General features: G+C 39.4%; 1 protein-coding gene across 4 annotated transcripts in view; it reads right to left on the bottom strand.

Annotated features, from left to right (window-relative positions):
* The window catches only part of pcsk5b (proprotein convertase subtilisin/kexin type 5b), a 47930-nt gene that overhangs the window by 10766 nt on the left and 21494 nt on the right, over positions 1-15670 (bottom strand). For all 4 annotated transcript variants that reach the window (XM_063897136.1, XM_063897137.1, XM_063897135.1 and 1 more), the window contains exons 8-15: positions 14198-14410; positions 12438-12538; positions 8232-8335; positions 7347-7464; positions 3613-3801; positions 2944-3080; positions 2368-2496; positions 2058-2160 (exon numbers count right to left, since the gene is read on the bottom strand). In XM_063897136.1, coding sequence (XP_063753206.1) covers positions 2058-2160; positions 2368-2496; positions 2944-3080; positions 3613-3801; positions 7347-7464; positions 8232-8335; positions 12438-12538; positions 14198-14410 — 1094 coding nt within the window. The remainder of the gene's footprint in view (positions 1-2057; positions 2161-2367; positions 2497-2943; positions 3081-3612; positions 3802-7346; positions 7465-8231; positions 8336-12437; positions 12539-14197; positions 14411-15670) is intronic.

Consider the following 15670-nt stretch of genomic DNA (forward strand, 5'->3'; position numbering starts at 1 on the left):
TAAGATATGTTGATGTAGCTATTTCTTTTCTATAGAACAAGAAATACAAGGCGTCAGGCAATCACCAGGTTTGTAAGTTACTTTTGGTGAAGGTTAAATTAAACTGTTTGTTAGAGTTCATGCCAATACAGCAGAGTGATACATCAATTCAAATGAATTGATACTTAGATTCATATTCCAATACATGCACCTAAAGACAGTCATGTCCTCAGTATGTGATCCTGGTAAGAGGTTTAGATGTCATAATTTTATTTACACAGTGGGTTTATGGAAGGTGTTACGTTTGACATTGTTAAAATACGGAGATTAAGACACATTTGTTTTATTTAGAAAAAAAGAGAAGATCAAACCCTACAGTTTCAAGGAGCCACAACACTTTTGGTGAGTCTAGACCTTCAAACACATGTAGGGATGTAATTATCTGAAAACATTAAACAGCACCACCATCCCCCCTCCTTCCTCCCACCACTCCCCCAATCTTTATTCATCAATTGCTCCCTGTGGTGGCAGAAAAGGGCAGCACACCTCTAAAGTGGGCTAATGATAAGGCAGCGCCTCAGCTCGCACATTCTCCTGCACCTGCATCTGTTGTCCTTTTATTAGTGCAGAGACCAGCCGACACAAAGGCAATTACAACAGACTTTGATCCTAATGGGATCCTAAGGACACACACACACACACACACACACACACACACACACACACACACACACACACACACACACACACACACACACACACACACACACACACACACACACACACACACACACACACACACACACACACACACACACACACACACACACACACACACACACACACACACACACACACACACACACACACACACACACACACACACCTTTTAAAAGGAGTATGGGAGATACTGATCGTGACATGACAGACAGGAAGCAGCATCTCTGTTATCAGACAGAAAAGGTCAAATTAATCAGGTCACCACCTGTGCTGTTTTCTTAACCTTTTTCACCTTAAGCTCAACAAATAACAGGAGCAAACATTGACCTGTGACCTTAATGGTGGCCAAGGGAACATCTAAATTATCCTGAGTAGGTGAGTTCTTCAAAGAGGTTTTATTCTGTGACTTTCTGAAATTCACAACAAAAGCTAACAAACACATGACAAAAGGCCAGGTAGATATAATGTCAAGCAGAATAAGACCCACCTGGATATACATTGTGTCTCTGCCTTATGTCCTACTTTTGTCTTTAATTGGGACGACTGATCTAGAAGGGGCTCCAACAAATTTGAGCTTTTGGCACCTTGCTATAAACAGCCCCAGAAAGATGTCTTACTTTGTTGTGCTTCCTACTCTTCACAGAACCATCTATAACCATATATTTACCCAAGTATGATTATTTTGTATCGACATGTCAAGAAGATTTAGGTTTTTTTTCTCACATACAACAATATGCAAAGTCAGTTTCAGTTTAAATTCTGATTATTAAAATCAATTCATGCACATGGGGTTGTTACCCAAAAGCATGGAAAACCAGCTTTAGCTGATTAAATCCAGTTAGCGTTGGGTTTGGTATGCACAGACTCTTTAACTTTCTGACTGAGAGCCTCGGCTAATATTGATCCCTTCTTCGTGTGGCAGTCTCTGAACTCCCAGAGGACTTTGCTCTCTTTAAAACAATCAAGAGAAAACAATAATCTTTTTAAAATCATGTGTGAGACAGATGTGTCTTCTATCTGAGGCATTGTAGCTCAGGTGCCCTTTTTAAATTAACAGAGGAAAAAAACTGAATTGGATCTGGTGAAGCCCACAGAAAAATAGCATTTATATCTTTTCGTATTCTTGAGGATCTATAAACTGTCTATACACATGAGAGAACCTGAGATTGATTATAATTATATTATAATAACGTTAAAAAAAAAAACTATATTATTACGTGAAGAAATGTGTGTTATTATAGAGACAACAGTTTCTTATACTATCTATTTCCTATAACAACAAACGTTCATGTTATAACGTCATAATGTCTTAATTCATTTTCGTTAAAGTATTTCTAAAAACAATATTTGATTCTGACCTGGTGTTGTTCTTGAACTTGAGGAAGTAGTGGAGGCAGTTGATGCAGTGATGGGGTCCGGGACCTTCACAGCCGTTCTCGTTGCATTCAGGGTCACAGGGGCCTACGGGAAAATATAGGTTTGATATTAGCTTTATAGAATTATTTATAAAACATTTTTGCAAATTTCAAATACCCCTTTTCCTTCCTGTGGCAGTAAAATTTGCTATTATTGAGACCGGACATTCAAAACAGCGGCTTCCAAAGATTCATGTTACTTTGTGATGCTGCTACTGTGGCGCCATTGTCTGTGTTCAGATTTATCACGTACCGATGTACTCTTCTGTGAGCTCCTCCTCGGTGGGCCCCAGCGTTTCTGCGGAGCGGGTCTTCTCACTGCGCAGAGAGTATGGGTGCACAGATGTGCCGTACAGCACCAGTGACCACTCCTTCAGCTTGCCTGAGGGAACAGAAGCATTGTAATAGTCTCGGACACAGATCAACTTCAACTTTTTTCCGTTCCGTTAGTTTGAGGACAGCGGTTCAGCCATCTTTAACCATTCTCTAAATGCCTTTATATGTTTAGCTACCCTAAGTAGATTACATTATATTAAACTGTTAATAATACACAGGAGAGAACTATGTGGAAGTGACCTGAGAGGATGGTGATCGACATAACAGCTTTTTAGCAACTGTTACTCTCCTTTTGAGACTTTATTATGTTGTTAAATTAGTGGGTCATTTGAGCCGTTAACGTCACTGCCTCCAGAGAAACATGTGTACTCGTGCTGCTCCTACACCCCACATAAAACCTTCTTCTGTGTCCTTTATTTCTACTGTCTTTAAATTTAATCATATAAAAACAGAATGTTTCTATTAATTAAAGAAGAGAGCAGCAGTGTCATACCAGGCACTTTCTGACTGCGGAGTTGAGAAGGAGAATCGTAGATCTCTAGGACCCAGTCGCCGGCCGCCTTCTCCCCCCAGCAGTGGGTGGTCATAAACTCCCAGTTCTTAAAACCCTCCATGGAGTGATCAAACAACCTGCACATCACACACACACACACACACACGATATCAGATGAGGAAACAGCTTAAGTACCGCAAATACCAGAACAAACAATCTCAACCACTCAACCAATAGTGTCTAATGAGCCATGGGCAAACATTGAACATGGCGGTGGTTTATTTGAGGTGAATAAGCCCAAGGTACTGTACAGCCCGACAGTACTAAAAGTTACAACATTTTCGGCGTTTAAGCATAGATATCTATTCCACATTTTTAGAAAATAATGCATATGTATTTAAATACAATTAAAAAACATCTAATTTAACTTCTGTGAGTATTTTACCTCATGATTCCCAACATCTCTAATTTGAATCACCTTGACTTATTTTAAACCAAAGCAAATTATTTTTAGTCCCCTTACTTATTTATTTAATATACCTGAACACTGGTTATTCTTTTAAAATACAACAGATGGATAAAATAAGAGAATCTATTTTATTTTGCAATGTCTTGTCCTGTTTATGTGGTATTACAGTGCAGATAAAATATCACTCTGTGTCTCTTTACCTGTTGGCGAGCAGCTGAGATTTGGTCCCTGAGGGTGAAGTCAGATTGATTGACAGGTCCCCGCGGCGAGGGTGTGTGATTGTAATACGGACGACCACGTGCTCCAGGTAGATCACATGATGGTTGGGGTTGTCATTGCATCCTGTTGCCTTGTACACCGACCGAACCACGTGCTCTGGACGGATAGTTCTGCAGGACAAGGTGGGAGCATACAAAAGACATGAGGAGAGAGAAGAAACTGAAATATCCACAGTTTGGTATTTCTGGGAGAAATGAGTGTTAAACATATGGTGAATTTAATCTGAAAACAATGTTATTAAAGATAGAATGAGAACTCTGATTAAAATCGTTCAGGATATACACTAGTCTTTCAAAATGAAACCTAATTTATTTTGAGGAAGCTATGATTTTTTTTGTAATTGTTTGGTCTGTAAAATTAAGAAAATGGTGAATGGTTCTTGAGTATCAGGGTTTAGCTGCTGAAGTTGACTCTGTGTGCCCTCAGCCGTAAGGTCTGTTTTCTCTACCAGGGAGAGAGGTTGGGACTGTGGCTGCCTCCCAACACTGACACATGCAGTCAACCCTCACCAAATATTCTGTTAGCGGCTGAAACAACACTCAGTATCACGTTTGAATACACTGAAGATTCCCTAAAAGCAATCAGGTGTACTTTGATTCAGCCTCCACACAAAACCAAGAGGATATTAAGGTTTTCCATTTCAAACAGCCAAAGAAACCAAGAAGCACGAGCATGATAAGAGTGACGAAAAACATGATCTGTTCTGTCTGCTATGCAGAGCTTAGCGGCAGAAAAATCACCAAGCAGCCAAACCAAACATCTAATGACATGATCTAATATAACAGCGGCACAATGACAAACAGTGAAAACATGGACAGGTCCAGTGCAGGGGGACAATAAACATCATCTTGCCAGAGCAACACATCACATAACTCACAGAAGCACTGAATTGAAAGCAGGTCTGTTGGCTTGAAACTTGAACAGAGCTGGTGAATTACACTTGCTAGCAAAGTTGCATACAAAATGAGTTACTATAATTATTTTTTGTATGGTAGAGAGTTGAAATTATTGCCAGTGACTTGTGACGTTTGATCCTGTATTGGAAACTGTTTCATTATACTCCATGTTGTCAGGGTTACAATGAAAGTGATGACATGTTTAGGGCTGAAGTGATACAGCACAGATGTTTATCATTAAAAGGGAAAATTACCTCAAGACAATTATCGGCTGGTTAAGACTGCCATAAGCTGTTATAAGCATATTACTCAAACTTGGCTTAAGTTTTAACCGAGACAAAGAGCAATACAATGGCATATTCAAAAACTACGTTTTCCCTTTTGCCATGCAGACCAAACATTGCCAATACCCACAGTGAGTTCTATTACAGTCATAAATACCAGGTCTCAAAGTAAGACTAAGCGATTGTGTTTATTGCCGGCGCAGTTTATTGATTATTTTTAAATAAATATATTAATTTGTTTGAGAAAGGCCAAAAATGGCAAGCAAGATGAATTTCAGGACTTCTATTGAGGAGTGTATTTTAAAAAGGTTTCATTTTAAATTGCTAAGATTGATAAGACAAACTTGGCTGCTTCAATAAAATCACCAAATGAGTATTTAATGGGTCAAATTGGTTTATTGTTATAAAAAGCTGATTGTTATTGATATAAGTTATTATTTCCAAACATCAAAAGTTATTTTTGCAACCTATAACAATTCCACCATTTGTCCTTTGACTCCATCTGTAATCACTTCCATAATTCTTCAGGGACAAATTGTCAATAGAAACTCTAAAAATTAAAACAACTGAAAGCAGAGAAATACACAACAACATGGTTCGAGATCCAGCAGACATGGTGGAATGAACAGCAGAGAGAAAAAACAGAGTGTCCATCGTTAGTGGTCGATGAAGGTTTGGAAGGCAGACAGCAGTAATAGCTGGGGAGTATCGGACTGATATCACAGTTTTGGCTTCTCCATAACACAACACGGATAAATAAACCGTACGCATGGGAGCGAGCGGAGCAGATGCACAGCTGAGTAACAGCAGCCTGCACTCAGATCGGCCAGTTTTCCTGGTGCGTGCTCCAAGTGGATTGAGGCGAGCGATTGCAGACAGACATTACCGAACGAGTCAGAGGGGCCAGCCAGAGGGTGTGTGGGAACACAGCAGTGAGGTGATGGCTACACTTGTGTAGCAAGTTAGAAAGCACAGAAAAATACTACACACACGTGCAAATGCACCAACAGAGAAAGAGAGATGCATATCGACCTGGCAACAAAACACATCTATGAAAAGACATGGGCACAGTTTCAGACTTTCTAGGGTAGTTTTGTACTCTGCTGCACACTGAACTTTCATAACGTTGGTGATTCTGTTTATGAACAAGGCTTAAGCTACTGGACAAATGTGTGACTGACCATGTCACACATCCCTAAGGCTTCTTTGCAAATGGAAAAAGAAAGCTAAACAGGACAGGCTTAGTTTTATTTATTTCATGCAACAACATTGGTAATATCTCCATGAGCCAACACAAATTACACCAGTACTGAGGTCTGAGCATGACTGCTTCTGACACAAGCTGGACTTTGCATAAGCCTCATGTGGACTGACTTGTTCACTGGAGCAGAACAGACAGAATGACACTGATAATGCTGCAGTCGCTAGACACCGAGCCTTGGACTGAAAGCTAACCAGTTCAGGCCCCAAGTTCAGCCAGCCTAACACAGAACAGGGCTCCGGCTTCCAGCTGCATCAAGAATAACAAGCTGTGGAGGAGCTGTTTGTGTGTGTGTGTGTGTGTGTGTGTGTGTGTGTGTGTGTGTGTGTGTGTGTGTGTGTGTGTGTGTGTGTGTGTGTGTGTGTGTGTGTGTGTGTGTGTGTGTATTTTAAAAGGTCTTATGTGAGAATCACACTTCCAGAACTAATGCTTGGCCCCTATTAAGGTACAGCTTTCACAACTGCAATCCCAAACACATGCCGGCACATAAAACACTGCATAAAGAAAAAAAAGAACACGAGGAAAAGGAGAATCTTTTGTTATTTTCTGTCATCTGTTGAACTATAGGATGCCTGATGCAGCACAGAATTATGATATTTAACTCAAGACCTACCTTTTTAGCCTGGCTCTTAATTGAGATTTAGTTATTTGTCGGTCTTATTTTGTATTGTATTTGACCTTCGAGTCTGACATTTAGTCAAGCTTTTTTTATTTATCTCTCTAATAATGTATTGTTTTTTAACTTTAGTCTTACTTTCAATTAAGCTTTATTAATATACCTCTCACCATCTCTTATCTCTTACCTTGCATTGGACCCTTAAGTCTTGCTTTTAACTGAGCTTTATTTTTTTAATCTGTCAATTCATTTATGTGTTTAGTCTGTTTTGCTTCTTGGTTCATACTATCTTGGTGTATATTTGTATAAAGTTTTTATCTCTCTTATTCTGCCTCTGGTGATTTCTCACTGTAAATTATGGAATTTATGATAGCCTTTCCGTAGGTCATGACTTTGTTTTTATTGAATATTGTTGAGTGTTATATTAAAAAGGAAAATATATAAACACATAAAACATACATATGATAACGGACAGACATTTTTAAAATACTAAAGCAGACCGATGGCTCACTGGGACTTCAGATGAACGAGCACACTTGAAAATCAATACTTGTTATTAGCAGGCTATGTCAGGACATAGTCTGTGTGTTTGTTTTACCTTATTTGTCGATCTGCGCTTTCCACACAGACGTGCTGACTTGGAACTTGCACCCATCGCTCTGCCTCCATCACCATCGCCTCAGCGTCCATCAGACCGAAGCCGTACAGGTGGCTTACTGTGGGAAAGCAAGGAAAGTCACAGCCGATCAGACTCCTGACTACTGTCTCTCATAAAAATGATGGGTTATCAAAAAGAGATTGTTCATAATAAAAAACCTTTAAGGAGGATTCCTAGTAAAGACTTTTATCTAGGTTATTTCTTTAAAAATGTGTCCAAAAAGAATTCAGAGCATCAACTGTCTTAAAGCGTATTCTAAACAGGCGGATGAAAATCACTGAGGATATTTATGTATTAATCAAAACATTGTAAACAAAGATCGGACACCACTAAAGTTATGGATACAGCAGCCGAAAACCTGCATTCCTCTGATACTTCTCCCTCCTCTCTCTCCTGTTCCTCTTTAGTTCCCATTTAAAAAAAAAGGTCTGAACATCTCCAAGAATACTGGGCTTGCAGCCCGGCTGACCTCAAGTTTTCACTGTGTTGGTTTCTCTCCCTCACTCAGACACACACAGGTGCGTATGCACAGGTTTGCAAACACACTAAAAATATGCACTTAAAGAAACAAACAGCAACCACCACATGGACTCTGACAGATGGCAGCTAGCGATGCAGTAGCGAAGGTAGACAATTAAATAGGAACTTTTTAAAGTTTAAGATAGTTTAAACTTTCTATAATGAGATTGAGAATCTTGGTTGAGAAAATTGTGGTTGGTGTGTGTGTGTGTGTGTGTGTGTGTGTGTGTGTGTGTGTGTGTGTGTGTGTGTGTGTGTGTGTGTGTGTGTGTGTGTGTGTGTGTGTGTGTGTGTGTGTGTGTGTACCATTATAACCAGCAGCATTGGTCTTCCAGTCAGGGGCGCTTAGATGTCCAGCTCGAGAGGTCTTTACAATTATGTGTTGAACATCTCTCCATGAGAGACGGGCACTATAGGGAAGAAAAACACACATTACATAAGGATGGCATAATTGAGCAGGAACAGAGTCACATTAAGAGACGTTTTTCTGTGTGTGTACTCCTTTTAAATAATATACATAAATCAAATTTAAAGCAAGACTGATGATTTATTGCAGACATGAGGACACAAATGTTTTGGAATAAGTCAATATGTTGTGAAGGGGAAAAGCAGATGACTAAAAGAGAGATCATAAAAGTAAGGCATAAAAACATCCTTCTGAAGTAAATTCAGAGAAGAAGGAGGATAGACAGATGAAAGAGGAACATTAAACGTGTAGGATAAAAGGTAAACAGGTTAAAAATGCAGCACATGGAGGGGGAAAGCAGCTTCAATGTATTACAAGGTAAATAAAACATAGTAATAAACAGTAGGTGGAAGATTACTGAGGGAGAAAATTACAGAGGGGCATAGATGGAGCGCAGAGATGCCCATTCATCTGTAACTAGTTTCTCAGATCTCACGTGAGATCCATTACGAGATGGCAGCCATGTGCCTTGACTGCTTTGATGTCCAAATGCTACATTAAAAAGGAAAAACCAGTAAGAAGTGGGTCACCAAGTTTCCTGGGATTCCCTTCCATCTCATATGCTGGCCAGATGCTCTTTTCCCTCCCATCATGTCACTCCCTCGCCATCCCAGACCTCCACAATCTGCTGTACTCTTGACATAAAACAGATTTTTTAAGTTTGAACACTGCGATTTTAGAAAATGCACACTAGAGTCAATGGGAGCTAGGTGGTTGTTTTCACACATTAGCTGTCAAATCATTATTGGAGTTTAATCAAATTAATCAAATGAACTTTTGGAGTTATCAGGGTTTTATTAAAAGACAAACTGCTTTCTGATGTCAACAGTAATTCAGACACAACAAAGTCGTAACACGTTCAAAATTAACTCATGGCTTGAATTAATAATCAAATCAAACAGAATAACAGACCTAATAATACAAATGTCAAGTGAACCTAATAAATGGATAATACCACAGTGAATCATAAAAAGTCAGAATAATTAATGTTCTGATCAATATTAATAGGCTTCGCTGCCACTGTGTGATTATGGTTCCATACATGTTTCATGGTCATTAATTAAAAGCAACGTTGGCAACGATATCTAGGCCACCACAGTCTCCCATAAACAAGCCAATACTAATTAATGGAGTAGCATGCATACTGGGAGAAACCAGCAGCAGATCAGTGTGCCTAATATAGGTTACTCTGTGCTTCTTTTACGTGTAATTATGGAGGAAAACACACATGGGTAATTTGCACTGAAAAAGCAAAATGAGATTCATAAGAGGAAATTGAAGATGCAAACATTGCAATAGTCCATCTTCGTCTCAACTTGATCCGTCTAGTGATGTACGATTACCCACTAAACTACAGTCAGCTTGTTTAACTCTGGCTTGATATTAAAATCTGACGAATGTAGAAAAATCCAGTTTTAGCTGCGTTGGTTGCTTAAAACCTGCTCATCTATGTTTATCCCTCCTGATTGCCTCACTGAAGTCCCTGTCTCCATTTTGACTTTTCACATTTCTTCTTGAAAGTTAAACCTCAAAAGCGTTGCCTCTTTCGCTGAGCTAGACTGACACTCATAAAAGGGATACATTATGGGCGGACTTAAAACACATTAAACTTGGCAAAATGGTAGAGAACATAGCATGGGACACTTTTTTTAAGTCGTGTTCCAATCCACTCTCATACCAAGGGAAAAGACCTGGCAATATAAAGTTTAAAAGAAGTGTAGCGTAATGGCGTCTCCACATGTTTATCAAAGAGTTTCCTCGCTTTCATTCAACAGATAAAAGCAGATACGATCGGTATTGCACAGAGTTTGTCTAAACTTTTTCCCTCAGGCTCTTTCATCCGCATCGCCCACATGGACATGCATGGAAGTTTATCCATGTAAGAAAGTCGATGAAAGGATAGAAGGCAGGAAAGATTGTCCGCATCTCTTTTTAAAGAACGTCATGACAGTGGTGGAGGCACTGCAGCAGGTGAGACAAGAAAGCAGACAGGCAAGAAGCACTGTGTGATAATCTTGTTGAGGAAACAGGCTTATGTTCACAGCACTGCCTGGAAACCGAGAATATTTTAAACTGGGGAGGATTTGGATTGGATTATCCGGGTTAAATGAAGTGACCTCGTCTAACTGAGTCGCTCAACATGTGATGATGAGGTAAAGCCCAATTCAGAGTCTCTGCACCTGCACTGCAACCTTTACAATTAATTAATTTATCACAAATCAAAGACATCAACAAGTTTTAATAAACGGCGGGGAGAAGACATCTCTGGTGTCTCACACTTAAAATCTACCAAAGACAATAGGATGAAGTTAATTGAAAATAAAATCTTGAAAATTAGTCTTACTTTTCTCAGCAAATTCAGCCACAAAATCTGTAATTGTTCTTAGCATTAAATCAAGACATGAGGAGAATTGGGCTTTAAATAATCATCACACTTTTTGGCCCACAACAATGATGACATCACTATACAGGGAATTGTGTTTAAATTAAAGAGAAATATCTTAAGACAACCATTAATACATCTATAGCCTTAAAACTGAAACACATGCACTAACCAGGAACATACAGCAGTGTTTGCATGGTCTCATGAATAGCCTTCTGTTTTATAGACATGCACTATTTTTATAGGTTTATAAACATGAGATAAAACACTGTGTACCAGAGTGCCATAGGCCATCAGTGGGACAACCATAAACTGATCAGTACAGATTCCAAACAGCCTGATGTCTGAAACTCAGGACCATGTGACATTAACCTTTAAACCACAGAGGTTATGATGTTGTCAGCTTTCTGTTTGTGTCAGCACAGCAGAATGACTGAAAGACTACTACCAATTTCATTAAAGTTTTAAGTTTGGTGTAGCGTGGGCCAATGAAGAACCCATTGCCTCTTTAATCGTGTCGGCAGATCGCAGAGCTGATACACGCATCAGGTTTCACTTTTGCTTACATTGTAAGATAGAGTTTTTGTGCTGCGTAATTGCAAAAAATCTATTCCCGACTGGCAAAAATTAACAGAAACAGCTTTGAAAAATGTGTTTAAACACTGAAATAAATCATATCTTTTTTGTTCATGAATATAATAGTCAGAAGAATGACTTTCCAAGTCTACCAATGGGACCATTCAAGCAGCATGTGAATGTACCTTAGCCTTGACGGAGGTCAGTGCTCCTTGAAGGCTATGCTACCGCGATATTTCCTAAAATCTAATTTTATGTCCCAGCTAAGGTGAACAGGGGCAGGGATTCTCCAAAAAACGTTTCTTTACTTATAAAAATTACAGCTTTCCATCACATCAACACACTGTGCCCATTACTGCCAGTCTTGAATCGAGAATAATGATTAACCATTAACAGTGATGACTCAGGCTTTTCTATTTCACTATCTGCATCCGCATTCATCTATTAAAATGATATTTGTGACTCTGAAATCTGATTTGGATAAACCAGAAGGAGTCCTGTCTTTATACAGCCCTTTAAGGTAAGGCATTAAATTACATGTTATTTAGCTGACCCTTTTGTCCAAAGCTACTCACAGACACTTGCCAGCTGCTGATGAAGAATCAGTCAATGTGAATACATCACTCATCAGAGGCTGCTTTTTAACTGCATCTAAGTTCTGAACTGAGCAGATGCAGGTTTCTAATGTAGGATACTAAAGATAATATGCTCTAAGTATTTCATTCTCCAGCCAATTATCCAGAAGTACAATTACTTATGTTGTACTGCTCAAACTACAAGCAAGGAGCTGATCTGTGAACATGTGTGTCCTAAAGGTGTGTCTATAAAGGTCGTCTCAAACACTGTATATTTGTAGTATTGCTCTGCAGAATTGTTGTCTGGGTTACTGACTTAAACAAAGACGGCTTTTCCAAGTATTTAAATGCATCTCCATGTGCTGACTTGACAATGGAGTATTTGTGAGAAAGTCCTTCACAAGTTCCCCTTATAGATCAGTGGTGCCAGGGGACAAGAGGGCATTAGAAGGTAAGAAAGGGACAAAGGGATGAAGGGACGAAGGGAAGGGATGAAGTTAAGTGGATCATACTTTGCCTCCAGGGCCAGAGCAATAATGGCAGCAGCCATGGGAGCTGAGGCCGATGTCCCTGTGTGACTGTCTGTACATCGATGCCTCAGGTCTGTTGTGATCTGAACACAGAAGGAGAGGTAAGTCAAAGTTAGACAGGGGAGGAAAGTGAGATGAAAACACATTACAAATATTAAGAAGTAGAAAATGGGGGGAGGGGGGTGGGGGTGAAAGGCAGATGAGAAAAGAGAAAGAACTAAAAAGACATACTTTAAAGAATAGGAAGGGAAGATGATAAATAAACAGATAGGGACAGAGATAGAAGTCATGACGTTAAAGAGAATGAGGACTCTGCTGTAAAACCAGAAACTCACATCCAAGCTGTGAAACACAAATCACCAGTTTCCCCAAGAATTCAAGAATCAATTCTATCCCCAAGGTAGAGCTGTACTGAATATTTGGAAGCTTTATTCATAACTTTGATTTCAATTCTGAGCATTTTTTTATGTTTAAAACCAGGTACTTCTACACAGTTGCAGATAAAGAAAAAATTGAACTTACAATAGCTGTATTATACTATTTTTAGGATTACATTCTAGTGATGGCTGTTTAGGACCCTTGTATGATCCAAACATTTTCTAATAACCCCAGGGGGTTGTAAAGTTAAAAAGCTATTTTCTTTTGCAAAAAAAAGGAAAGAAACAGAATTCTGCTTCAGTCCATATTTGTTGGTGTTCAGCCTTTTGTCAGTGCGGCCAAAAATTGTTGGCTCTCCTGCTTGCCAAACACAAAAAGAGGCACGCATTGACAAGATACATTTATTAAAGAAAACTGATTTAACAAAAAAGGAAAGACTATCTCATTCAATCCTGTAGATCACTTATAACAATTGAGGATTTTTTTTAAATACATATACATAAAATGTCATTCAAAGCTTGGAAAACTTCAATTTAAAGAAACTTTGAATGTATGAAAATGCCATTCAGTAGAGCCCCTCCCCGAGTACAAATCAAGGACAAAGAGTACGAAAGAAGTAGTAAAAAAAATGTTGTTAAAGTGATGTATGTTCGCTTAAATTGTATGGACTTTAGACAGCCAACTAGTCAGACAGCTTGACAGTCAGTAAGCCAAGAAAAGCTTGGCAAACTTCCAGTTTGAGCACTCTTCAAAGGACCATTCCTTGAGTTTGAGGGATAGACTGAAGACACACACACACACAGAAAGTGAATTGGTAGAGTAAGACGTGAAAGTGGTCCAATAGCATTTAGTAGACAGGACATTGTGTGCTCAGGAACATTACAGACATTCAGATATATGACGTTCTACTGTAAGTGTACAAAGCTGGAGGGAAACTGTAAAGGGTGTGTTTGTGGGTGCTTGCCTATGTGCGTATGTGTGTCTGTCTGAAGCATCAGTGCAAGGAATGTAGCAAGACACTGCCAGACAAGCTAGTTTACAGAGTACAACTGTCACTGTCCATCCCAGTGGATTATGGGATTTGGTCAATTTGGGTGAAACAAGGCCACACAACTCCACCACACACACACACACACACACACACACACACACACACACACACACACACACACACACACACACACACACACACACACACACACACACACACACACACACACACACACACACACACACACACACACACACACACACACACACACACACACACACACACACACACACACACACACACACACACACACACACACACACACACACACACACACACACACACACACACACACACACACACACACACTTACAATCTTTCGATCGTAGTTCTCCCCGCTGCTGTAGGTGGTGGTCAGTGTGGACGAGCACTCCTCCAGGTACCAGGGTTTGCGTCCACTCTCGGCTGTGCTGGAGATGGAGATGGTGTAGATGGAGTTGGTGTAGCCGTCGCAGGAGCAATGGTCTCTGCTGCGCCCGCCGTTGCCTGAAGCCCAGACGAAGATGGAGCCACGACCCTTCCTCCCCTGGCAGGAGAAAACGCAGAGAGAAAACAATAAGAGGCTGCAGATCGGTCTCAGTATTTAGAGCCCAATTTTCCGCACCAGCCTTTGTTTTAGGTTGATTTTCACTGATCTTTAAATCAAAAGGCAGAGTATCAATGTCTGTGTTTAATGTGCAGAATTCACTGTATAAATAGATTGGGGATAACAGACACAGTGGGGTTGAGCTGGGAACATCAGTTGGAATACAATATTAGTCCTCAGAGTTTGTTATTGTCTGGCAGCAGGTCTGATGTGTTTTGACACACGTTAATCATCATGATGTTTTAACTGGGTAAAACCAGTGCTGAGTGACCAATAGAGGGTTTTTCTCCATCTCAGACTTTTTCATTTAGGATATTTACATGCTGACATCAGACTTTATTTACTACCAAAATGATCTTAGTAGCCCTAAAAGTCAGGTAGCTACTACCTTCTGGAAGAAGATTCAGGGTTCCCATAAGCAGGCTGAACCACCTTAAGCAGTCATTCCTGCCTAACACTCACATGTAAGGTAATATAACATTTCAATGTTGACCATGAAGGCTGTCCAATAGATCGCCATTGTCAGTGTATTGTGTATGTTCAAACGGTGTATGAGTAATGATATGTTAATGTATTTTAATGTTAACTATGACGGAGTCCAGAACAAATTTCCTTACGGGGACAATAAAGTATATCGTATCGTAAAGGACATGATTCAAAAATGTGTTTTTGGGGCAGTACATTTTTAGCATCAGGTCCAATGTTTAATTTGAGTTTGAAGATTGTTTGCACATTGTGTTGCCATATAGCGTTGAAAAGAATAAGTTGTTTCCATACCCATATTGTTCCTATTTACAGAAGAAAAAAAAAAAGCTGTTTCATCTGTTAAATATTCACGTTTAATATATTCTTCAATATATCATGTATGGTCATTTTGTTACATACCTTCTAGTATTTCTTTCTTAGGTTTTACAGCAAATAAGCCTGGAGTGTTTTTACAATAATTGAATGTGCGTGATTTGATTAAACCATGCACGTACATTCACATTTGTTATGACTGAGGCCAAAGACATATGCAATCAGGCAGCTTTTTAATATTCAAATCTAGGTTTCCAATAGTTGTTAGAACATATATTAAACCTTATCCCAGATCTATTCAAATGATCTTGCTAAAGTCTGAATTTGCTTTCATTGGAAAGGCAAATGCATTTTCTATTAGATAAGACATTGTCAGTAAAAAGTTGGCAGAGTTGAAAATAA

Source organism: Eleginops maclovinus, chromosome 12 (assembly GCF_036324505.1).
Source record: "Eleginops maclovinus isolate JMC-PN-2008 ecotype Puerto Natales chromosome 12, JC_Emac_rtc_rv5, whole genome shotgun sequence".
Taxonomy (NCBI): Eukaryota; Metazoa; Chordata; class Actinopteri; order Perciformes; family Eleginopidae; genus Eleginops; species Eleginops maclovinus.